Source organism: Vidua macroura, chromosome 1 (genome assembly GCF_024509145.1).
Source record: "Vidua macroura isolate BioBank_ID:100142 chromosome 1, ASM2450914v1, whole genome shotgun sequence".
NCBI lineage: Eukaryota > Metazoa > Chordata > Aves > Passeriformes > Viduidae > Vidua > Vidua macroura.
In genome coordinates, this window is record NC_071571.1 from 58,693,635 (window position 1) to 58,720,151 (window position 26,517).

Consider the following 26,517-nt stretch of genomic DNA (forward strand, 5'->3'; position numbering starts at 1 on the left):
ACTTGCTGGCAAGTAGTAGCTTATCCTAAAAATATTAATAAATCTCTTGTTAAACTACAAAATTAAACACTTCCAAAAAATCCATCTCTGCTAGCATTTAAGGCAGTGTTACAATAACTACTATTGAAGCAAATAAATAAATACATACAACCATGTTAGTAATTTTTGAGAATTCCACCAATAAGGTAAAATTTCAGGGTCCAAATACAGCCAGTTATTAATTTTATCGAGTCAGTATTTATAAACCTAGCACATTTGGAAAAAGACACAACTGAGATTCTGGTTTTATGGTTGCTGCAACCTGGAAAATTCAAAAACTTTTTAAGCATCCATATTTAACTCCTTTTTCCTCGACTTGAATCTTTATGTGTGGTCTCTTATTTATGGAAAGAGTATGTGCTGAAGACCCTGTAAGCAAACTAGATGCATCACTCAAGATTTTCGAAGCCAGAAAAGGACATGAAATCACAAATATCTTCTAAACCTCTTACATGATACTAAACAGTCACAGTGAATTCTATGAAATTGGAGACATTTAAGAATGTAGACTGAGTTCATACTATTCCAGCATTTACCAACATTTGCATTGCATTTCCTTTTTTATTTGTCATTTCTGTAAAGAAAAATGACTGAGAATCACTGCAGATGATTTGAGATCAGACACTCCCAGTACCACCACTTCTCCACAGGAGGCAGCAGAAGCCAGGAAGAGCACATAAGAGTTTCACTGCATCTGCAACGAAGTTACAAAGCCATACACAATTTATTTCAGATTATTTCTCTTAGTTAATATGGCCTTGTAGACTACTTTATGATAAAGACTATCTATGTTTGGATGGGTCAAAAAAGACCTTTGAAATTTAACACAAGTTTTGCTTGTCATACTAATGAGAGGATTTCATCATCAATAATATTGATACACTCACGAAGCTTGTAATTTCTACAAAGTTAATGCAGTCCCCAGAAAGCTACAAACAGGTCTCTCTGGGAAAATAGACATTTTCCTTAAATAGACTGAAAGTGCTTTACATACCAAATTACCATCAGATGCTGGACAACAGAGAGCAGAAGTTGAGCTGATATATTTCAGTAAAGCTTAAAGCAAATAAATCTAAGAAAATTAAGTGAAGGAGTGAGCAAAAAATTACTTCTACTTATTTCATTCATTTCAAAACTGTACTTCATAATATTTTAGACTTATATTTTAATGTTTTAATAATTAAATATTTTAATATTTTAGACTTACTAATTTGAAAGGAACCTTTTACAGTGTAAGGTGTCAGTTGCCAAGACTTCCTAGAAGTTACAAAATTCATTTTTATTCTTATGATTTAGCTTAAAGTTTTGGCAGAGCTTCATAAATATCCCAGGAGCACATATTTATTTCTTTGAAAGCATTTAATATACTGTCCTTTCTCTCTTTCCCAATGTGAAAAGTAATTTTTCCCTACAAAAGCAATTTTATTTTCCCCAATGAACAAATAATAACATTCCAACAAACTGGCATCAGAACAACATCAGGTACTTACCTCATCAGATGGTTATCACCATGCAAAAGCTACAGCTAACAGAAGCATGGCCAGTGGTTAAAGGTTAATCATTGTTTGGTTTCTTTAACTGCTTAGCTTTCCTCAACTACTATTGAGAGGTATTTGTAACTGTTAGAAAGAAAACAACGCTAAGCTTAAAATCTTGTCTCCAGTGGCTTATCAATAACAGTGCTGTATCCCATTTATTAGCAAATTATCCAACTGGTTACAAATGTAATTCCTTGTGATAGCATTGAAATAAAAATGTCTGAATTTGTAAAACTGATTTTAGCCACTTGAATTTCAATCATCAATACTTGAGCAACAGTTAAGATAATTTTCTCTAGATATAGCTTAAGCAGTGTTAACTATATTATTTCACAGGCAGCTTCTCACTTACTTAACTTCTTTTATTGTCTAGCAAGATTTTTGGAATCTGCAATTCATTTCAATTCTAATCCTTTCACAAGAGGAAACAGGTAACATCTATATGGGAATCCTTAAAATCAGAGGGTTTGGGGAAAGCTGCAAAAGGCAGGCCTTGGAGACAGCAGAACTGCAATTAGAGCTAAGAAGTAGCCGTAAGATTTGTCAGCAGCAAAATTATACAAGAAGTAGAAAAATAAGGACAAATTGAACAATGGTCAGTGTATTAATGCGTGTCTAGAATAACTCCCTAAGCTACAGAAAAGTATATCTAGCAAGATGTTAGGAAGTTCTAAGCTTAATAATGGAGCTCTGTGCATTGTATCTTAAGGCTTCCAAGCAGGTATTGTATTCAAAATAAGCAAGCATTGTTTTAACCAAAGGAACATGTGCTTATAGTGGTTGGATAGAACTACTGTCAATATGCTTTTGCTTTGTGTGATTGGTCAAAAAGCTTTTAAAGTAAGTTGTAACATTAAGTTCTTTGTCTGCTGCTGGGGATGTGAGATGCTGGCATCTTTCCATTATCATAACCATGGTAATGAGAGTGATGCTAGAAAATAAACAGCTCAAGACATGTTCCTCAGCAGTCCCATCCCGTTCATGATTTGTACATAGACCCCCTGCAATTAATTTCAATTCTAACCCTTTCACAAGAAGAAACAGGTAACATCTATACATTCAAGAATATCTGACAAAGTTTTAAGTGGTTTAAGAAAATGATATATTTTTTAAGAAACAAAAGGAAAACTTACTAGGATGTATGCTTAATCAACCAATCAATACAACTTAACAGACTTTGCAGACAGACAAGCTGGAATTCATTGCCTGTGTACAAGCATGGTACACACAGAGAGGAAAAGATAAAGTGCTTGCATTCAAGTGAGCTTCTTACCACAGCTCCAACTGGCGTGGAAAGCTAGCATGATATAAGAAGCTCTACCAGTTCTACCCACAGAGCAATAAAATGCAGGGCTCTGTTGTGAAAGGAACGGTGAAAATTTCCACAAAACTGATTTTCCAATGTCCCTTTCACAGACCTCAGCAGAAGTAATGAAGGCTGAAATAACACTCTGGGGAGAACTCTGTTAGCATTGCAGAAATTCCAGAAGTCCATGCCTACACTGCAGTTTAAAAAGACCTATCAATTACTGTGAAACAAGGGGATACAATCCAACATGAGGCTTAAGAACGCAACGAGGAAAAATAAGTCTGTAAGTTAACTTCTAACAGAGGAGCCTTCAGGGACTATCCCACATACTAAAAATGTTACCAACAATGCCATCCAAACTGAAAGTGATCTCCTCCTTTGCCACCATTTATCTTCTACATAAGTTCTACATTTATCTTCTACACAAGTTTAAGATTTTTAAAGAAGGTATGCAATGATCAAACTTTCAAAACAGCTTTATGCTTAAACCATAGCAAATCTACTTTAAAAATTTAGATTCAGCTTTACAATCATTATTACATACTGAAAGAAAAAGTATCTTCAAAGACAGCAAGACAAAACTTGAACTAAATATTGCTGTGGTGGAAAAAGGATAATCACATATATAGCCAGTTGAAAAACAAAATCTCTGAATATTCTGAGTGACCCAGCAGGATCACTGAGTCCAAATCTTAAATGAAGTATGAGGATTGAACCCATCACCTTGGTGGATTTGTGATGCAAATACTAAACAAGGATCTTGATATGCTCAAACTTTCAGGTTCCCAGATCTTTAGGAACACTGTTTCAAAAGCATTAATTAGAAAACAAGCCAACTATGCTGTGCCTGTGATACATTCAATGCCTTAACCATTCTAAAATGTAACACAAAGTGCTGCTTAAGTCAGAAAAATCCCTTTATTCTTGAAAAAATACCCAATAATTAGCAATTATTAACAAGCAAACTAGTATTTTTAACCCCAATTTCTAACAGCTAGTAGATTAGGAGTGTAAACTCCTTATAACCAATTAGTCTAACAAGCAAATGAAAAGGTCTAAACTCTATCCCAAATTTAAGCAGACCATCAAGCATAGGACACAGCAGCTCTGCAGATCTATCACTTTAGTTTCAGAGCCCATTTACATTATGCTAAGAATGGGGAGCAAGCCCAGTGCAAAATCCAAACTGGTATCTCCAAACCCATAAAGAGAATTCATAATGGTAGACTCAGGCCCACATGCTGAAAATTACAAGACTTTAAAATTTTGTGGTGTAAGTATATGGCATAAATTAAAAATTATTGTGCTGCTAAATGTAACTAAAATTCAATTTTAACTGTAGCTTAAGAAGTTATTTAATTTAGTTTAAAAACTGAATCTTGTTCAGTTATAACTTAAAACTTCAATTTTTACCTTTGATTTACCTAAAAACTCAAATTTAGTGTTAACTACTGTAAAATTAACTCCCAAGTCAGGCACCAAAATCTTCCTGTACAACAGAAATGACAAGTTTTGTAATGTATTTTACATACAAATAAGGCAGGTAAGAAGTTGGACAAGCTTTGTTTTTCTCTCACTTTACAACTTATTTCAGAGGGACTATGCTTACCCACAGAATAGCACAGTAAATGGGAACATCAATGCTTTTAAAAAATATTATTTAATAAGGTATGCAAAAAGGATTTCTTTCTCTCTCCTTTGTCTGCAGAGACACTGTAGTATGATTTACAATACTGTTATCTTGGGCCATCTCCAAAGGTTTATTTTTTATAGAGGAAAGATCTGTGAAGGTATTCCAGACATGTAATCAGATCCTAAGCCACCTCAGTTTTATTCATTTCACATTATTAATTTGAGAGACGGAGGCTTTGTTTAATGTTCAATTCTGTGTTGAGCTGATAAACTCCAAGTGAAATATAAGGCTGTATGAATTGTGTATCTCTGTAGTTCCTACAGTAGGTAACCTAGGGAAATTTTGAGATGGTAATTTCAAACACCATAACTCATGCGTGAAGAAGAATTAGAATTACCTGAGAGGAACAATATAATTTCAACCTTATGGCAAATACAGAACTGCCGGAGTCTTCCCCGGATTTGGGTGACTCCGGATGGTGGTAAAGTCTCTCCTCCAACCCGTGCCTTCAAAGAAAGACTCAGTAGTCTTCAGTCGTCCGGTCTCAAGGCAGTTTATTGCATATTATCTCAAGGCACACAGACTCCCTGACATTGTCCCTGACTCTGTCTGTCCCCGTCTCTGGCTGTCCCCGTCTCTGGCTGTCCCCCTCTCTCCTCCCCGAAGGGAGGGTGCCATCTTTTATATCACACATTACGTATTAGGTGTTTATAGTTTTTTCCCAATGCCTACTACCTATGTTGAACAGTGACTTTCTACTCTAAACCAATCTGTGAGTGCCAACATCACCAAGAACATGGAGAATAGGAAGAAGAAAGAAGGAGGACAGGGCACGCCCAAATCCCTCCATCTTAAAACCTCTGACCCCCATGTACAAACCTCAGACCCCCCTGTACAAGGCCTAAAACCCCCCTGTACAGCACTCAAAAATCCTACCTTTCACCTTGTGACTACTTCTATTATAATATCTAAACTTTTGTGATTTCTTGTTCTTCCTGCAAGGTTGGTAAATTGTTCCATGGGTCAAGCTCAAGACCACAGGGGTCCCTGGCCGCCTGCCAGGGTCTCAGAGGCTTCAGCCCTGGGCCCAGAACATCCAAGAGTGTCTGAGGGACACCTTGGGTTCCGACACAGAACCTCTCTTTGTCATGCTGGCAAATTCAGATAGAAATGCATATCTTGGTCACAGTCATTGAAAAAGGCTGCCCCAAATACTGAATGCATGTGTTTCTGTGTTCTGCCTTCACTTGATCACATAATTCTTCACCTGCATCTAGTACTTTTCTAAAGATGCAAATTGTAACATTTTAACCGTGAAAAGGTGGGGTACACAGATGAGACATGGGTGACAATGATGGTCAGTTATAATGAAAATGGGTAAAAACCTTTCTGTTCTCTACATTTACTAAATTCTTGCTTTTACAATTTTGTAGGTTGAAGCAGAACATTGATTTAGCATTCCTTTTTTACTGAACAAGCATAAGCCTTGTGGTAAAAAGATGGCTGATTTGAGAAAATAAGTCTTACTAATATCTTTAGCAGTAGACTGAGGTCATATGTTAATTATTAGGCATAAAAGAATATACAGAGAGTGAAGTAAATGGCTGAAAGAAAATGGCTGAAAGAAAATGGCTGAAAGAAAAGCTTATACACACATCAAAATTTTTTCATGCTATGAACTTCCTGTCATTTAAAATTAAGCACTCCTGTAGTACTGTGTCATTAGTAAATGGCAGCTTCATTCACTGTCAGAAACTCCATCTGTGTGTAACTCAGCTCAAGTAAAAGATAAAAATTGGAAAAATCTTAATAAACAGTGCAGTGATTCACCTCTGATAAGCATGACACTGAAGGAGAGAAAAGGTCATCAACCATTGCTCTGCATGGTTCATAAAGATACATCCTGGCAAAAAGAAATTCAATGATCCAAAAATGCTAAGCACTTAACACAAGAAATCATTTCAGACAGAACCCAGAACTCTGCTGCATGGGCAGTCAGTGGTTTGTGCCAGGTTGACCTATGCTAAGGATACATGTGTATAAAAACATCTAGGAAGAAGCATGAAAGGATAGGTTGTAGCCTATCTGTCAGTCAGTGCAGAATCATATGAGCAAACAGAGGCAAGAACGTACCATAATGTACATCCCAGCTGACACACACACATTTCATTCTTAGGCACATTCTTCCAGCTTTGCAGGGCACTGGAAACATGCACACACCTTTAAGGCATGTATTTTCTGCACACTCGTGCAGGAAACCAGATAATTCCACCATCCTCCTGTAATCCAACCCTCAAGTTAGACACCCAGCTCTATGCATCAGCAAACTTGCTGAGGAGGCACTCTACCCCTTCATCCAACTGATTAATAAGTTAAACAAGACTGGATTTAGATACCTGAACTACAGGCATCTGTAGACTGTGCCACTGACCACAATCCTCTGAGACCTGATATGCAGCCAGTTCTCAATCCAGTGATTCAAAACAGTGGTGCATATAGGGAAAAACATTCATTAAATTTACCTGAATGAATATTAAGAATGAGCGTTCCTCATTCTTAATATTCATTCAGGTAAATTGTTTTATCCCCATGCTGGTTTGTGCACACCATGCATGAATAAATATATGATTCTGTATATTTGAGTGGGGTAAGTCCAGATATATAAATCAATAAATTCTACAGCACTTAGAAAATCAGTACGTGCTGGTGACCTCCTAGTCTCAAGCAGAGGTGGCAGCATGCCACATATATGTGTTGTTTTACCTCTAGAGCCCTGAGTAGTTTTAAAATCAGGTTCTTGCTAGTATAAATTGAATGTTACTTGCAGAAGTCAGAAATAGAACATTTTAGCACTTGACATAAAGACAAACTTAAAAACATATTATTGTTCTAAAGCTATACAAATTATTTTTCTAATTTTGTTTAATTAAAGGTTATTCTTATGTTCCTGACTACTAAAGTCTTTCCTCTTACACTGTGCCCTGATACTTCCCCTCAGATATCCAGGATTTTAAATGCCATCTATACATTTATATTTGATTCCCTTAAATATGGAAATTCCATAATTTAGTTTTTTAAAATACATCCTCTTCCAGATCATTCCCCAAGTACAATTATTTTCACTGGTCTTTATTTACCTGGCATTAAAAATGGAAGGGAAATTACAGGGACTTCTAATTCCTTTGAGATGACCAGAAACTCTGAGAAAATTTCAAGTATCTCTTTTAAGCTTCATATATTCAAACACTGAACTGTAAAAGGTGGCTTATTCTAAATGATCTCTTTATCCCCTTCACTAGATTTACTGTACATAAAGAGAAGAGTGTTCTCCTGCTGGAAAAATCTCAATTTGACCATCAGCTAATAATTTGGAAAGATTCAAGAGAATTACAAACTAATGCCACTAAATACATATTGTGTATTAAAAATAAGCAGTGAAGCATCTCACATTCATTAGTCATGGATTTTTGGACTTCTTCAGTCCTCAGTTACCCTTCTAAACACAGAACTGTGATTTCACCTTCCCTACAAGAATCACCATCCTTGATCACATAGGCCCATGAACAGACACCACATGCTAGTTAGGCACATTCATGGTGTCCTATGGGGTTTGAGCTGTAGCAAGTCATTTGTGTCCACTGAGGGCATAGGCAGATCTTCTGTCATGCTGGCTTAACACTCAATCAAATCCTAGGGACACAAGCAAGTCTTTCATTGCACCATGACTGGAGACAAAAAGAGGAGGAAGAGGAAGATGGAAGGGGAGAAAGGGAGGCAAGGGTATATGTTTTGCCAGAGAAATTAGACCACATAAAATTTCCAAACATGACAGTAGGACAGGCAAGAGCTTATTTGTCACAAACTTTAGGTTGACTATTAATAATAGGTTTAGTGGACTTAGCCAGAGGCAGACTACTCATCCTTTTGCAAAGCTGCTAGTTCTAGTAGCATTACTTAGGCAATACAGTTAGCAAGTGTTGTGCATTTAATTCCATCAGCTGTAATAATTTCAGAGTCAGAGATAACAAACAAGCACTTTGACTTGCACATTTTTAAACAAAAACTTTCCAAAAGAGCATGTCTTAAAATACTTTACTGGCAAATATTACTTTATTTGTGAAAATATTGCATAGAAATTTAATGCCAGCATCATTACTCTGTATTTGAAGATAAAGTGGTTGGAACTTTTTCTCCTAATTTAAATCGAAACTGTAATAATGAAAAACCTACACCACCAATGCCTTCTAAAAGTGTCTCAATGTACAAATTCTGCTTCCTTATAACTTAAATTCACAGCAGCAAAATAATCCCAAGAGATGATCTATAACAGATAAGAACTTCCTGAAAAGTAATTTTTTCAAGCAAAAAGGCAAGAACCTGCAAAACTCACTTACCTTACATCATTTGATTCCATATCTTGGATGATTATGTAAAGAGGGCATCAGAAATAACCCCTTGATAATCATTGTCAAAAGTTTTAAGCAATGACCTGAGGGTCCTGCTGTACCATATAATGAACACACAGGTGCTAGAAAAAGAATGATTTTCAGAAAGTATAACAGCTTACCATGTCCAGAGGCATTCCTGTTTCTGATCTCTAATTTGTCACGGAAGCCAGACCTACTGTTAAGCTCTTCCATGTGTGCATCAAGGCTGCTGAAGCCATTTACTTGATTTCTGTCACTGGTGAGAGTGTTAATGCGGGTTGGGATAGATTCAAATGTAGGGTCTAACTCCAAGATCAGCCTGTTCAACTGTTCAATGGACTGATCAATATCCAAAGTTGGAGAAGGTGGTACGTCTCCAGCATTTTGTCCTAGATCCAGGCCATTTGTGTTCCTCTCAGGCATTAGCCTTGACTTAAAATTGTCAGCACTTGCATGTTCTTCAGCTTCTGCAGCACCCAGCATGCTTCCTAGCCCTCTCTGCACAGCATCTCTGCTGCTAGAGCCGCATGTTGGAGCATCTGCAACTTGGGACTGGCTCTGTACACTGCCCAAATTCTCCACAGTGTTATGAATGCCAACCATAATTTCATTCTCTGGGGCAAAACCATATTGGTGAGCAGTGACCATCTGCTGCTGGCATACCCAGGTCTGAGTAGAGTAGTTACTTGGGCCATAGGCTTGTAGATGGGGTGAGACAGAAGGATTTTGTTGCGATTGCTCAGTTGACTTTGGCTCAGTGCTTTCAAATAATCTCTCAAAGAGGGAATCCACACCAATTCCCAGGTCTGCAGCAAAAGCATTGTGATGCTCTTCCCCAGCATTACTTCCAAAGCCGTCTGAAAGAAGTGAGTTTTGACTGCTCTTGTGGCAACTGAAGTTCCCTAGGTGGGTGGAGTGCTGCCCTTCTGAGGAAGACAACGTCCCAGTGCTGTCTACACTGTGAAGGTCATGATTAGGCATTTCATCATCCAGAATATCAGTCTCCCTGTCCTTCATTTTGGTGACTTCATTCATGAGAATGTGAGCTGGCACTATGTGGTGAGTAGCACTGTACTTGCTTTGAGCATCAGTCATATCCTTGGTGGTGCTGACAGAATCCTCTAGTCCAAAGCCACTAAGTAGCTGGTCTAGTTCTGCCTTCTCTTGTGGGCTCAGACTCCGTTTAACTCCTGGGACAAGGCATTCCTCAGTTTTGTCTGTTCTGATGGAAGCTGTGGAGTGTCCAGAATCACTACTGACAGAGAGGGTGTGATCACTGTGATCAGGACTGCCTGTAACATGAATACCCCGAGCAACACCAGAGATGTTGTCTGAAGAGCTCTTCTTTCTCACTTTTGCATACAGACTGCCATCAATGGGACCTTGGATATGGAACACTGTGGAGATATGAGTGAAAAGGAAAAGGAGAGATAAGGACAAGGCATCATATAAGGGCTTTGACTAGTGTCATGCCACAAGTATTGTTAACACTAATGGTATTGTTTCTGCAAAACTAAATCAACTCTACAACTACAGCAAATACCAATGACCAACAGAGCAAGAATGGTAGAAACCCACCAGCAATACTTGCCTTTAATATATATATATTATGTAATTATTACTTTGTCCATTTTTACTTGATGGTCTGACTATACTACAAAGAATACTTTTCTCCTTTTCTTGGTGTTGCAAGGAAAAGATAAGCTTTTAATCAGAGCTGCAGTCCTTGGAATATACATAAAGCCTCTTCACAAAGGAAGGCACAAGTAAATGTTAAGAGTATGACATTTCTGACATGATTATGACATATAGGGGGGACCTGGTATGCATGTCATGTTTTTGTTTCAAAGAAGGACTAATGAACTTCAGTGGAAGCCTCCACAGAAGTAACTATATTTGTCTTACTCCCTTCTAACACATCACACCTAACATATCACACAGGTTAGACCAATATGAGGTTAAAGTATCGCTACTGAATTTTTATCCAGTGCTGAAAATGAGCACAATTCTATTTTTCAAGGAAAGTTTTAGGAATAAATATGTCTTGTGTCTGTAATGCCAAGAAAGTAAAGTAAGTAGTTCCACTTTCAAAGGACTTAATGTTCATTTATCAGAATATTTATATTAAGCAGATATTTCTGAAAAACTTTTCCTACTTATAGTCTGAGAATGGTTTGAGATGAAGAAAATTAAACCATTACAATTTAGGAACAGGCAGACTTTTCTCAAAGGTAACCATCAATTATGTCTGTTGTAGTTCCAGAATCAAAAGCCCTATGGAGAGCCCACTGCATTTCAACATCAACTGTACCACACATTTTCAAAATATATGTAAAATGGCATCATGATCATGAATTTCCAAACTAATAAACTTTTCTAGGCAATACCCATTTAGAAAAAGCATTATGCAGAAATTGTACTCACAATGGTAATTAATTCATTGGCCTTTATAATGGCAAGAAAAGTGGTCTGGTTGGAAAAAGTTTTGGGGACACACTGACAAGGTTCCATCAGTTAAAATACTTACATACTAAAGGTTATACAACAGTTTTAATAGATTTCAGCTAAACTAAAGGACAGTCATTTACTTTCTAGGGACTAGGAACTATTACTTGTTTGATGTTGATTTTAAAAACAGCACATGCAAAACACCAAAATACTCCTTTTCAGAAAAAAATATCAAACTGAGCAAAAAGGAAAGCAACTCCCCTTGCTGTAAAATTTCTCTGTGGATTAAGTTTGATGTGTAAATTCCATGTTGAAAAGGGCTGCTAATGCCTGAGGCTGAATGTCTGTATACAGATACTTAAAAACAGTATTTTTGAAAGAAGATGTATCAAAAAGTTCAGCCAACAGACAGTTTCTCAGGCTCTTGCATGCTGTGATTTCTCATAAGTTCTCATGACCTTCTAGGACTATGAAGCATACTTGGTGTTTCATATGAAGTATTTTGATACAGTTACCACAATAAAGTACAAGATTTTAAAAACAAACAAACAACAACAACAACAACAACAAGAAACTGGAACTAAGAGTAACTATTAGGTGGGGTTTTTTACTGTATGCTTGGTTTTGAGTTTAAAAAACATAAAACAATAAAAAAAAACCCTGCTTTGTTTGGAATAGTTGTATATCCTGACAAAACACAGACTTGAAAAAGTTACAGGTATGAACTGGAATGCAGTGAAGTCAATCCGGAACAGTACACTTGAACTATTACAAAGTCTTGTCTGACTGTTCTGTTACTGAAAACTAGGCTCTGTGCTTTAAAAATGCTAGTCAGCCTAAATACTGTAGTGGGTTGACCTTGGCTCTCATGCCAGGTGCCCACCAAGCCACTCTATCGACTTCCCTTCCCAGAAGGACACGAGAGAGAAAAATAAGATGGAAAAGGTTGAGAAAAGGCAGTTTATTAAAGCAAGAAAAAAAAAGAAAGTTTGTGCACTTAAGCAAAGGGCGGGGGGTGGGGGTGGGGGTGGGGAAGTGATCTCTACCTTCCAGCAGAGAGTAATGTTCAGCCACTTCCCAGAAAGCAGGACTTCCACACAGAGCAGTTGCTCCAGAAGGCAAACATTGTAAAATAACAAATGCCCCCATTCCTCTTCCTTGCCATAGCTTTTATATCTGAGCTGACATCATATGGTATGGAATACCTCTTTGGTTAATTTGGGTCAGCTATTTTTGCCTAGATGTGTCTCCTTCCCGGTTATTCCCCACTCCCAGCCCACTTGATGGGAGGAGGACATGAGAGAACTGTTAAAGAGACAGCGCTGATAGTGTGCCAGTGTTGCTCAGAAGCAGACAAAGCACTGGTGCGTTGTCAACACCTTTCTGGCTACCAATGCAAAGCACAGCACTTGTGAGAGTTTCCTAAGGACAATTAACTTCAGCTCAGCCAAACCAAATACAGTACTTCACACAAGATCAAACATTCTAGCATGCAGATTTGGTTCTCCTTGCAGAAATGGTAAGTACAAAAAAACTCTCAAATTCTCAAGTACAGCCATGGAAGCAATGGAACCCTCTATTAGCCCTTCTAGTACCATAATATAGTACCATACAAGCATAGTGGCAGAAGTACAGACAAAAAGACAAACACACTGACAGTGGACTACTGACCCAAGGGTCTTACACATATGCACTCTTTAAGTTTCAGAGATAATCCTGTCCTTCTTCCACTAATACAAAATTATCAAATTTATTCTGTATCTTGCTAGGAATGCTAGGCAACCCCAAATATTTAGCGGTCTTCCAGCTGTGAATTGTACAGCTTCCACTCTGAAGAAGATACACAAGTATAGCTTACTTAAAATTTCACTTAGGAGTAAAAAGCAAAACAAACAAACAAACAAAAACCCCTAAACAAAAACAACAACAAAAAAGCAAAACCCACAAACAGAAAATTAAGTACTGCATTTGTGTGTTAGTAGCCTTAACTTAGCCTTAGCCTTAAACTACTTCAGGAATCTCAGATAGCTTTTAAGTAAGTTTTAAAGCTTTTAAAAATAAACAACTTTAATAAATAAATAAATAACTTTAATAAATAAATAACTTTAATAAATAAATAGCTTTTAAAATTACTTAAAAGCTATCTCTCCAGGGTAACCAAAATTTTATTGTATTCCATATCTATCTGTGTCCAAGATTGTTCTTGTTTCCTTAAGACCCAGTTCTGTGGCTGGAAACAGGGCAGGAGGTTGCCAGGGTTTCTTTACAAAGTTAGAGCACCCAAGCCAGGTTCTCTTTTCCCTGGTGGCTTTTGCTCAAGGCAGAGGCTTGACTTCCTCAGAGGTTGTTTCAGGTAGGTTTTTCTGGGCTCACAAAAATAACAAGTCAAAAAGCTGAATTTCACAATCAGAAACTGTTTTGGAGTAAATTTTGCAAACTCTGTCAGCAGCACAAAGCCTGAGCCAGCCCCAGGTCTGGGTCACCCCACATTGATGCTGGGACACCATTTTAGAAAAAAAGACATCAGTGCAGAAAGTCTGGTCCACTACCAAGTTTCAAAAATCCTGTTACAGCCAGGTAATATGATTGGCTCTCAAAATTAAGGGATGAATATTGTGTGTATGTTAAGAGAAGTTCTGTTTATGTATGGTTATGTTATTGTAGTTTGTTGTTTGGATACCCTCTGTTCTCCTCATAGTCCCCTTTGCCCCCGCCCCCTGTACTGTTGCCACCGGACAGCCTTAGTTTTCAGGGACGTGTGGAGGGAAAGCATGCACAAATGTCCCTTGCATGGGGCAGTTGGGAATGGGAACATCTCACCTCCAATGAAGTTGCAAGGTTTCCACCAATGGACAGCAAAGAAGAGTTAACTGGCAGACTTTGGGAGGGGCCAGGGTTGCCTGATACAACACCAGGGGTATAAAAGGTGGAGCAGCCATTTTGTGGATGAGCCTCTGGCAGTCAGCTATTCTCCCAGTGCTGTCCCTTTTTCATTATTCAGTCCTTTGTTGTGTTGTTAAGGTTTAATAAATCTTTAAAATTTTAAAGCGAGCAGTCGTTTCTCACAATCCCTAAAGCAATTTCTTGAAATAATGGCTTCCCAGACAGAAGTCTCATTGATCACAAGTAGGATGGTGAGCCTGACAGACATTACTTTTGATATTTATGCTAGAACTTGAGGAGCCATATTATGTGTCTAGAAATGAAATGAGAAACAGAAGAATTTGGGACCTGCTGATTTTTGACTCTAAATTTAAATATCAATACAATATTATTAGACGTCACACGAAAACAACTGTGATTGTGGGTCAAAACAATTTACTTGCAACTAGACAATTTACTCTAATAGATAGCTGCCTTTTTAGGAACCAAAAAATACCACTCTGCATTATAAACAGGTAAGAAAGAATGAAACTCATAGCTAAACAAAAATCCAGTTGTTCCTGAGGAGTCTGGATATTTAAACTTGCAGCCTCTAACTGTGAAAATAAAATGTGTATTGCACATACCAAAATTATTTTCTAATTTGCACAGCTGAAGGAAAACATTCTTAGATTAATTTGGTGTTTTTAATTTTAACTATCATCAGAAAATATATCATAAAACAGTTTAGATTGCAAGGGATGACTAAACATCATCTAGTTCCAACCCCCCTGCCATGGGCAGGGACACCTTTCACTAGACCAGGTTGCTCAAAGCCCCATCCAGCCTGGCCATGAGCACTTCCAGGGATGGGGCATCCACAACTTTTCTGTGCTACCTGTTCCAGTGTCTCTCCACCCTCTATTTGTTCTTTATATCTCATCTAAATCTCTCCTCTTTCAGTTTAAAGCGTCTCCTGTCACTACATGCTCTTTTAAATAATTGCCCTCTATATTTCTTGTGGGCTCCCTTCAGGTACTAGAAGGCTACAGTTAGGTCACCCCTTTTTTCCTTTCTCATTTCCAGACTGAACAAACTCAATTCTCTCAGGCTTTCCTCACAGGAGATAAGGAAAACCATCCATCCTTCCAACCAACTTGATGGCCTCCTCTGGTCTTGCTTCCTGTGCTGGGGACCCCATAGCTGTATGCAGCACTGTTGGTGGGATCTCGCCAGTGTGGAGGGGGTGAATCACCTCCTTCACACTGCTGCCAATACTGCTTTTGATACAGCCCAGGACGTGTGTTTTTCTGGGCTGCAAGAGCATGTTGCTGGGTTGTGTCCAGCCTCTCAACCACTAGTACTCCCAAGTCCTTCTCAGCAGGGCTGCTCTGGATCTGTTCATCACCTAGCTTGTATTGATATTGGGGGATGTCTCGACCCAGGTGCAGTGCCTTGCACTTGGTCTTATTAAACTATAAACTATATATATAAAAACTATAAATATATACAACCATAAATATATAAAAGCTATATACATATATGGTTGGTTTGTTCACAAAACTAGGACAAATGAACTATTAAAATACTACAAACCTGCAAAATACAAGGGTTTGTAGTCGTTCTTCTATTATATAACACCTTTATTTCATATTCTACCTCTTTCTTAAATACAATTTTAGAATACCTCTGCACTATGACTTTTGGATTTTGCTTTACCCTGGTCATCATCCATGTGTTTCCCAAAAAAGGTGATAACCTACTTAATTGTAAAAGTAAAGCTATGCATATAGGCAGGGAACAGTTTTGACAAAAGAAAATGAGAAAACATAACAGCAATGCAAAATTTCATTCTTTACACTTTGCTAAATAATGGTACCGCAGACACCGTATAAATTCAATATCTCATCTCCATGCACAACTCAATCCCTGCTACCATTTTTTCCAAGGAAGCGACACTTTAAAATGCACAGTAATACAGCTGTCAAAAAACAAGATTACAAGAGAGGTGACCTAAGTAATGCTGGAATTTAATTAACTAAACCAAAGGGGCCTACTTTCTTTCAACCTGACCACACTTCCCAGGAGCTGTTCCAACTCTCTGAACTGCCCAGGCTGAAGCCCGACAACATTGCCATGCTGAATCTGAATTAAACACACACTAGCTGATTTTCCTAACTGAAAATCTCAGAGCAAAGGTTATGTGTGTATTGTCACTCCTCTACCTGATAAACAAAGAGTAACTTATTTAAAAATTATGACCTGAAATACTAACACATACCAAATTTAGTGACATCCTTCCAAGCCTGTGTTTTCCTGGCACTTCTCTTCTTGAAATCTAAATACCCAAAGTCAGGCTTGTCAATTAAAAATATTTCCGTCTCTAAGCCTTTTGACCTGTCCCCACAGCTACTCACTGTCCATTAATCACTTGGGAAAACATACACAAATAAAAGCCAGCTAGGTAAACTCATACACAACAAATTCAGCAAGAGCTGTTCTGATCCAGTCCACCTGAACAAAAAGAAGATGATTGCAAATACACATTTTTTTTTTTTCAAACTGTACCCTTGTTCATGTTGCAGCTGGAAACATTATAGAAGATCTGGATTATCTTTTATCAACCTCATAAATAAATATTTTTACCTTCAGGCAAACCTGGACAAGTCCTGAGCTGCATTCTTTTCAAGTTAAACTATTTTATGTGTGCTTCTCTTTTCCTTTCTCCCTCTCTATCAAAGACAGGCCTTCATTCCTTACAAGCTCTTCCTGTGTAACTCCTATAAAATCCAAGGAGAAATACATGTGGTTTGTATTTCCAGCTCTTGAACCACAACAAAGCCACTTACCTCTTTACTAGGCATGACCAGCAATTTTCTGCAATAGTCAATCACTGCTTTATTTACATAAACTAATATTCTCTAAGCAAAACCCTGCACATAGGAAAACCAAAGTTAGGGCAAATCTCCGAGCTTAAAAAGGCCAGAAATGTCTCTACCCCTGCTGTTTGAGCTGCAGCCACCGTTTCTGCTCCTGGAGGTAAGTAGTTTTGCTAAAGAATCGTGAGACTTGTATCAGCCAAAAAAAGCAAATGAAAATGTAAACACAAGGGAGGAGCCGGAGGAGGCAATCATGTTCAATGGAATCTGAACTATTGCAGCAAAGGAGGAGTGGAAACAAGTTGGCTGAAAAGGTAATTCAGTCTACAAGGTATTCCCTTACAGTGGTTCTTTTCACATTCTGTTTCAATATCCAAAGAAAGCTGAGTGAATTTCAGGTTTTAGATCACTGACATCATTCTTCCCAAAATAAACAGCTGCTAGAAAAAGTTGTTCTCCCGCACTGACCAATCAGGCTAGACACTCAAACACATCTTCAAGAATTTGTGTATTGCCGGAATTCTCAGGCAGGAAAAGCTTTCTGGCAGTCCTGTAGCAGTAACACTTATTTTTATCTAACAGCTGCTGCTCTCAAGCTCCCAGATCCCAGAAGACTTTACCGTCTCTGGAATGAATCACCTCAAACTAGGGAAAGTGGAGCTGTTAGTTCCTCCTTTAGTAACAGCTGTATCTCACCACAGAGCAGCCCACAAACTTCTACTCTAAACATAATCCCAAATGTACACGTGCATCACCACCAGACAGCTGTGCCCCTGGACAATGTTCATGTTCTATTTCAAGGACTGTCAGCACTTTAATGGCTTCTCAGTTGAACAAAAGATAAAAGTGGTTCTTGTATCCTCAAAATACATCTACCTGCTCATTGTTTATGTAGGAGTTAAAAATTAAGTTCAAACCTAATTCAGAAACTACATACTTTTTGGTTCAAGTGTTGCTGTTCTTGCAAATCAGTAAATGGGTGCACATGAAACAAGCCAGAACTCCGATAAAAGACACAAAGCACACAACACAACCTATGCTGGCAGTACTTTTCCAGAACCAGAGAACTGGCTTTCTCGTTTGGGATGATGCAGAATTGCTTTTAAATTTGAAACATCCACCTTTGCCTCAAAGATATGAAAATAAACAAAGAAGTATATTAAAAACTCCTAATGCAAACTGATGAGTCTTACTTAACATGCAAATTTAGTTTTAATCTCAGTGCATTTTGGTTTTCTGTGAGGAAAAAATCCCAACTGTTTTCCTTGCTTCAATTACAGACCTCTTTTGCTCCTTCATAAAAGACCAGCGGAAGGGCAGAAATTACTCCCAATCAGAACAATATGATTACTTCAGGATTCACCAGAAAAAGGATTGCTACTGCTTCATGGTGGCCTAAAAAAACTTGTCTCTTGTTCTGTAAGTCTTGCCAGGAATTTGTCATTTGACACTCATAACGAATTTGGTATCTTAATTCAAGTTAATTCATACACATGCAATGATTCTTTGACCTCTTACATCACATACAAATGGCATCATGACTGATAATGCCATCTATTCACATTTCCTTTGTTTACTAGAGTAAACACTCACATATATAAGACGTATAAGGTAGTTCAGTGTATGCGTACTTTGGTGCAGACAGAGAGTGGGGATTTAATTGCTCCTCCTTCTGATCAAATGATGAAAGCATCAAATCCTAATTTGTACTAAGGCATTTTGGATTGTTTCTTCCTTACACTTTTAATCTCTGATGCTGTCATGCTAATTTTACTCTCAAGCAAGTATGTTGTTAAAATACATCCAATACCTGTAACATCAAGAAGGTTATTTTTCCTTGTCTAATGAAGCTAAACAGATGGGATGCCCTATTGCCTTCAAAAGAAGGAGGAAGAGTTGTTCAGGAAGCAGGTGCAGGGAAGGAAAACACCTGTGGAAGAGGCTTGCCTCTGATGCCTTTTTTGAGCTTACCTAGAAACAGAGGGCAGACAAAGTTCAAAACATAAAAGCAGATATATTTAATAAAGGGCATTCAGGTATATTAAGGGCAGATGAAGCCTCCCCAAAGGGCTACACCCAAAATTAACAATGGTCACGAGTTTTTCAGACAGATATAAGTTTGGTCTATTTACATATCAGGGGTTAATCCTCCAATTACAGCTTCAGGTAATGAAGTCATATTCCCCCAGTTTGCTTCCCCCAAATTCACTTTTCTTTATACTTTTTGGGGCCTGAGGCTGTAGGGTGTCCTTGAGTTTCAGGCCTAGAGGAATTGTTTTGTCTGACCAAAATGTGTAGACAGTAGCTAACACTTTAGATGGAGTTTAGAGCTATGCACTAATGTAGTAGAGGATGTGAAAAATAAAAAGGCTAAAATCTTAAGGCATCACCTCTTGCAACTTTTTATTCAACCTGGTCCATTAAACAGGTTGTAGGATTGCGTGAGGAAGCTTCTCCTGTCATATCTGTACATGGGAAGAGATATTGATTTAGACATTAGTGTTTAAAAAAACAACATTAACAACCATAGATTGAAGCTGACATGACTAAGAAACAGGCACATGCTAAAAGATAAATACAAACCTACTAAAAAAAACATATAAGCTGGGCAAATATAGACTTGGTTGAAAAAGCAGTGTTACATGGCCGCTAAGTTAAAGCTAGTCTGTTGTGGTTTAACAGATTATTTGGATTTTAGTTGGGGAGGCAGTCCATGGGCTGCAGGGGTGGTTCTCTATGGGGACCTGGCAGAATCAATCAGTGGGCTATCAATTAATCTAGTTTTGAAGATTGACACCTGGTTAAACCACTTAAAAGAGTTGAACACTCCTCTGTGGAAAAACACATTCAGAAACAAACAAGGCCTGGGAAAAGCTCTCTTGCTTCCGGCCTTTGCAGAGGTAACTGGCCAGGCTGGCCCCTTCCTGAGAAGTCTGCCAGCCCCATCATGGTAGGGTGGCTGGGGCCCCTTCCTGGCGGGATCAGGCCCCTTCCCAGCAGAGCCCGTCACTCCATGCCACCAGGGGCCATCCCAACACTGGGAACAACCAGACAGCCAGGACCAGCACCGGGAGTGGCCCCAAGGCAGGCGCTGGGAGTGGCCCCAAGACCAGGAGCGGCCATGTGGTCAGGAGTGCACAGCCAAAATTGGCACAACCAGGGTAGTGCCATGTGGCCGCAGCTATCTTGACATGGCTTGCAGTTGACTTTGTTTGCTTAACTGCTTTTAGCCAGCTATGCTGTGGACAGAAGGACAAAAGCAGTGGCAGTTTTTTCTTTTTCCAGCACCCCGCTTGAAGGAAAGTTGTGGAGTGGCACCATCAGCCAGCACGACTTAAGCAGTGCCAGCAGAGACCCTGTGATCAGCAGCAAAAAACACAGCACTTCCTTGATTGCAGAGCCTGGACAAGAGTAACCTTTCAATGCTACAGAACTCTATAAAAACTGCTTCCATTTATAAAGCTTGAGAACAAACCAACCTACAAACACCAATTCTCTCCCAAATCAGGAAAAGGCAAGGGTAAAGACATGTAAAGAAAACAACATGGGACACAGAGGTCAGTGAAGACAGGGTCAAATTCTAGATGGGAGGAGATTGAGGAGATGCCTTAGTTTTGGGCTGAAATTCTCTGGTAAGGCTATGGTGATGATATGATTGATATATTAGACTTTGTTTTTTCCCTGTAATTCATGGAATGCATTGGAGGGCTGTAGCATTCTAACTACAGCCGTGAGCAGAAGCACCAGTGTTGAAATAAGCAGATGTTGCAGTAGCTGTAATCCAAAGAGAAGCTTGAACAGAGAGAGATGAGAAACTTTGCCCCAGGGATGGGAGAAGAAAACCTCTGTTCCCAGAGATAAGAGAACTTGTGTTTCTATACTAAAACAGCTCATCCTTAAAATAGTACCCCAATAAGATGAAATGAGAAAAAACTTCCAAAACATGGGAGGGACTTTGCGATTGCAGATTTCCAGATGCCTGCTGATGCGCTGTGACATTAACACCACGAGAGAACTGTTTCTTGTGGAGAAGTCTCCATAGCATGATAAGAGAGACTCCTCTTCCTAAGAGAACTGAAAAAACACTATTTTAGAAATGGTAAACTGACTGCAAGTCCCAGGTTTTGTCTTTACATAGTCAGTGTGAAAGAGGGTGTGGGAGGAGAAGAAGTGTTCTAAACAGGTTTATTCGTATTTTCTTTTTTTTTCTTATTTTTTTCCTTTTACTTCTGTTAATACAGTTTTCTTTATATCCTTTAAAGTTTCGAGCCTGTTTTGCCTTCCTCCTAATCCTCGTTGCACAGCAGAAAATGAGTAAATAATTCTAGTGGGTGCACTGGTGATTTGGCCAGCACTAGACCCACTACATTGGTGCATTGGCCACAAAACTCAGATAGGTAGATCAAAACCACTACACTTAATTGTTGTTTCTGCCCGGTTTTTGAACCGAAACTGCCACATATTCACAGTCACGTGTTACCTTCCTCCTAGTTTCTACTATATGAATCTGCTGCGCTGAACAGAGTGGTCTTTTGCACAGTCCTACGAAAGTAGAACTGCAGAGAACATTTAAATGTCGCATAAACTACATTAACATCTATTAAACCACTCAAATTTCACCCCATGGTCTTTGGGTTTAGAAGTGTAATGAAAGCTTTTGACAGAGGGCTAGTGGATAAATCCATGGGATAACAATACTGCCTATTACTGAGACAGGACAGAAATAAATTGGAGGACATTAAAATGCATTTTTTCTTTTGAAAGAAAAAAATTGGCTCTGCAGTAGCTTGGAAGTATTTGACAAGTGCAACCCGTGCTTCAGATAAACCTGTGCACTGTTAAAAACATTGATACCAAGGGAGGCAAGTGTTCCCAGAAATGGAAGTACAGGTAGTGAGGGGCAGGAGGCTCACAGAAAAAAATCCAGGGGCCTAGGGAACCCTGGTTCTCATCTCTTCTTGTCTTCAAAGATAAGACTTTCAATATTTAGGTAAGGTATCACTATTCCTCTTTGGCCCTTAGCATTTTGGGGAAGAGTCTCTTTTTATCTGAGCTAAGTTTAAACTCAGCAGAACTGGCAAATGGTACCTAAGAAAATCACTGTCTCAGGTCACTAAGTAAATTACACAGAATTTCTTATTGCAGACACTCTCTTATCAACATGGTTATATGTTTGGGTAAAAGGAAAAAACTAATTTTCAACAGAACTGGACAGGTGAAGTTCTGGAGCTCAGAATAGCACTTAAGTGAACACTCTAGACTTTCAATGAAGTGTTCAGTATATCTTATGATATATTCCTAAAAGAGACAAGAAAGTAACTTTGAATGAGTAAATCTTTTGAAAGTCTGGCCCCTGGCTGCACTTAACTGTTGGCTCCTATCTGACCTATGTAAAATACTATAATAATTTTCTTTTTGGTAACCAAAAAAAACCCAACAAAATCAAACACAACCAAAATTCCAAATCCCCAAAGCATAAATCCAAAGAAAATACCCTCCAAACCAATCTTAGTTTATCAAGCACAAACTTGAATACATCTGTGTGAAATTATATTTACTCCCTAACACACTGAGGTAACAAAAAACTCAAGCCACAGTACTGTTAAAATTAATGCTGTATTAATGAAGAAGGCAAAAGAGAATTGCCTTTTGCTGCACATAAAAAATGAAACCTTGTAATCCTATGTTTGCATTCAATGTTTCTAACATACTAAAGAAAACATCCTGTATTAATTTTTCTCTAACTCTTTGTCAGCTTCATTATTACGTGGATGAACTAATTTAAATTAGATCTGTTAAAGAAAAGAACATACAAAACTTAAAGACATAGAAGAATTAAGTTTTCTCCAAGAAAAATCAATTGAAAGCAGACACTCCACAATGTTTCAGACACTGTTTCAAGCTGGCAGCATTTTATAGTGTAAATTTGTCTATTTTCTATAGGCTTCTCTATTTTTACTGTCAAATAGAGGAGAATTGTTAGAGGACACATTTTTATCCCTACCTTCTACCAAATTTCTCTTTGTCTCAAAAAATACTGCATCCAACTGGTGACAAAAACCTGAAATTAACATTTATTCACTAGGAATTTGTTCTTCAACTTCACTCACCAGAACTGGCATCAAAGCTGCTGTTTTCTTTGGTAGTCATCTGCATTCCTGTTACAGTACCAAAACCAAGCAGTTTTGCCTTAACTTTTGAGTTTTGCAATATTAAAGGGGCCCTCTGGGAAAAAACAAGTGTTTAACAACATATGAGGGCACCTCCCTACTGAATATTTACTTTGGGTTGAAGAGGAGAAAAAAATCTCAGTAAAAGTCAAACATCCTGTCTCATCACATAACATGGATGCATACCAGAATGTTGGTTATTTATTGCCTCCATGGAAACATTTATTGCGTACATGGAGACACTTCTCAAATATTTTCCTTTATGAGAAGAAAAAAAGCAGGAACAAACCAATTTATAAATATTTGGCAAATTTAGACTGATTGTTCTTGATTACAGATACAAAAGACTAAAACATTTGGAAACACTCCTGAAATATAGGAATTTGAATTCACTCAGCTCTACCCTATTTGGATTAAAAACATCATTTTTATGCCAAAGCTGTTTCTGTTCTAATTGTCAAGCACCACTGAGCAAGCAAAGGTACTTTGCTGGGAAAAAAACAGCAAGGCTTTGTTGAGAGAGAAATTTAAATATCTGCTTTGTGAAGACTAAATCAAAGCAATTCTAACATGCACATCTGCTTCTCTTTCCACAGACTGTAGAGTTGGAAGACAAAAGAGTGCAGAGGGATTTAGCAGTTGTTAAAATAAGTGAAATGTCTTAAAATGGAACACTGAACAAGAACTATGTGCATTTCTATTGCCAATGCACTGAATTCAGTTGAACCAAAACAAATACTATTTTGGCCAACAATGAACATTGGGATTACCACTTTTCTTTATTAAAAAAAATTAAAATCCTGTATCTCAGGCAACTGAATGCCATACACACAAATGGCATTTTCTCTCTAGAATAATTTTAGCATGCTATCAGGATACTTAGAATAGACTTGAGATAAAGCAGTCAGACAGTGCAAAAGGAAGAGTAGCATTCATCTGTTCTTCCAATAATTCACCTTTTCTATTAAAATGAGTTTATGTTCTTTAGAAATATATATTATTTTAATATATTTTTATTTTAATCTCTTTTTAAAATCTGATTTCATTTTCAGAACACTTCAGAGCCCAGGCTTTTACCAGGATCCACTGGCAGGTTTCATATAAACTGATGGTTCCTATTCAAAAAAGACCTGCATTTTCAGGAGGAGGGAAGTGTTTAAGAACAGTATCTCTTATGCACTATGCCAAGTAATAATCCTGGAAATTATCACTGAGAATTAAAAATAAACTCCTCAACAAAAGACAAATCAAACCTTTACCATTTACCTCAATCCCTCTGGTCTGGGGAGAGGGGTGGGGGGACCTTTCTTCAATATTATTTGTCAATTTAATATTTGAGAGAGATTTCGGAAGATACTACACGTGTGGCCACAGGTATCTTGCTATTTTGCATCAAATGAACAACCTTTTGTAAATCCATACACATTCATTGTATGGTAAGTGTCACTTTAAAGAAAAAAATAAGAGTGCTCAGAAAGATCAAAAGTCATTTATGGTCCTTTCTATCACAAAAGTCCTTCCTGACTTCAAAACCACAAGAAAAAGCAATGGCAACTATGTCAAACTTCTACATGGCAGTGGGAAGATCCAATTCTTCTAGTTCCAAAAGCTACACTTAATTGCATACTTTTAAATGAGTGTGTAACAGAAGTCTCTGTGCTAATGTACTGCTCAAGGAGGAGGAAATCTGATATAAAGTGAAAATTAGGAACTTAATATAATTTTTCATCTATTATGGAGGACCACTTCCCAAGGGATCTGAAAAGAAACAGTATTTATAAGAAGAAATGCAAATAATTTATTGCTTTCCAATTGTCAAAATTCCTTAAGAATATTAAGAATGAAGGATAAGGAACTAAATTCAGGTAACAAACTGAATACAACCTGGCTACATTCAAAACCTATGTACAAAATCTTATTAACAAATAATTCAAGATAATTTAAAAGGCAATTCCTTATGTCCAAAATACTGTATCCTGGCAGTAAATCAAGGGCCTTTGGGTATATTTTTCTTTCATCATATCTTCCCATCTTTTGTTCTTTTGGTAATAAAGTCAAATACTTGTCCCATTTCAAAAGAGGTACTACTCTCTTATTCACTTCCAATTTCTATTTTAACACAGCAACTTGGAAATACACATTCCATGCACATATACCTACAACCTACAAAACAATTTGTGTTCACAAGGCTCTGCTGTAGCCTTCCTGACCACCTTAGTAAGGAATTTCATGGGCCCACATTTTTTGAAATTAACAAAAAGGTGTATAACTGTAAGATAAGAATGATCTGTCACACTTATATCTCATGCTATTCCTACTGAAATCCCTGTGGGAAAACAGGTACAAGTAAAACCATGAAGACCAGCTCCTGCATAAGGATAGGGATTTAACTTAATGTAAAGTAGAACTGAAAAAGGCACTCTATATAGACTTCCCTGAACCTTGAATATTTCACCACTGTTATGCACTTTCAAATGTACCATGTATTGCACCTTTATATCTTCTGAAGTATACAGAAGAGATTCTCTCTCAGACTTCAGGATTACAGCTAAAGGCCTCGTATTCTAAGGTTTTTGACTTTGATCACATTCTGATGTGAAATCAGCATCTTCTCTTAGTGGTCTCTCACCTTAGTGAAAACTAGGATGCAAATACATGTTTTTAACACACAAGCATGATACTAAACATCTGCACAAACCCTAAAGAGAAGCTTGTCTTGGTGTTTATAAATCTTACACAGAAGATGACCTAACTGCACTATATTTACCTTAAACAGCAGACTAAGCTCAAACTTGTGTTAAGTAAAGACCCCATCCTTAAGAGAAAATATAGCCGTTGCCTGTGTATGTGCTCCTCCTCCTTGCCCAGCCTATGCAGACACATTACTCTGCCTGCAATTCCCTTATTGAATATCATAAGGTAACAGTCTGCCTCATAAATATTTACTTGAGAATGGAATAACTATATACATCTAATCATATGGTATATTTTCTAGCTTAAACTCAAGTGGGTTTTTTTGCAGATGTACAATGAAAGTCTCAATATCTATGCTATCACATCATATTTCTGTTATAACTCAGGTAATTTAAAAAGTACCCTGCACACAAATTAGATATAAAATTCTATTAAATAGCACATACGACTTCTGAACAGCAGGCAAACAAGCTAGTTGTACTTGTAAATAGTCTCTGACCAACTCTTATTGAGGACAT

The 26,517-nt window shown here is 37.9% G+C and overlaps 1 protein-coding gene across 1 annotated transcript in view; it reads right to left on the minus strand.

The window, feature by feature from the left end:
• Positions 1-26,517, minus strand: part of TNS3 (tensin 3) — a 136,214-nt gene that overhangs the window by 50,052 nt on the left and 59,645 nt on the right. The window contains exon 15 of the mRNA XM_053993578.1: positions 9,087-10,343. Within this exon, the coding sequence (XP_053849553.1) occupies positions 9,087-10,343 (1,257 nt within the window). The remainder of the gene's footprint in view (positions 1-9,086; positions 10,344-26,517) is intronic.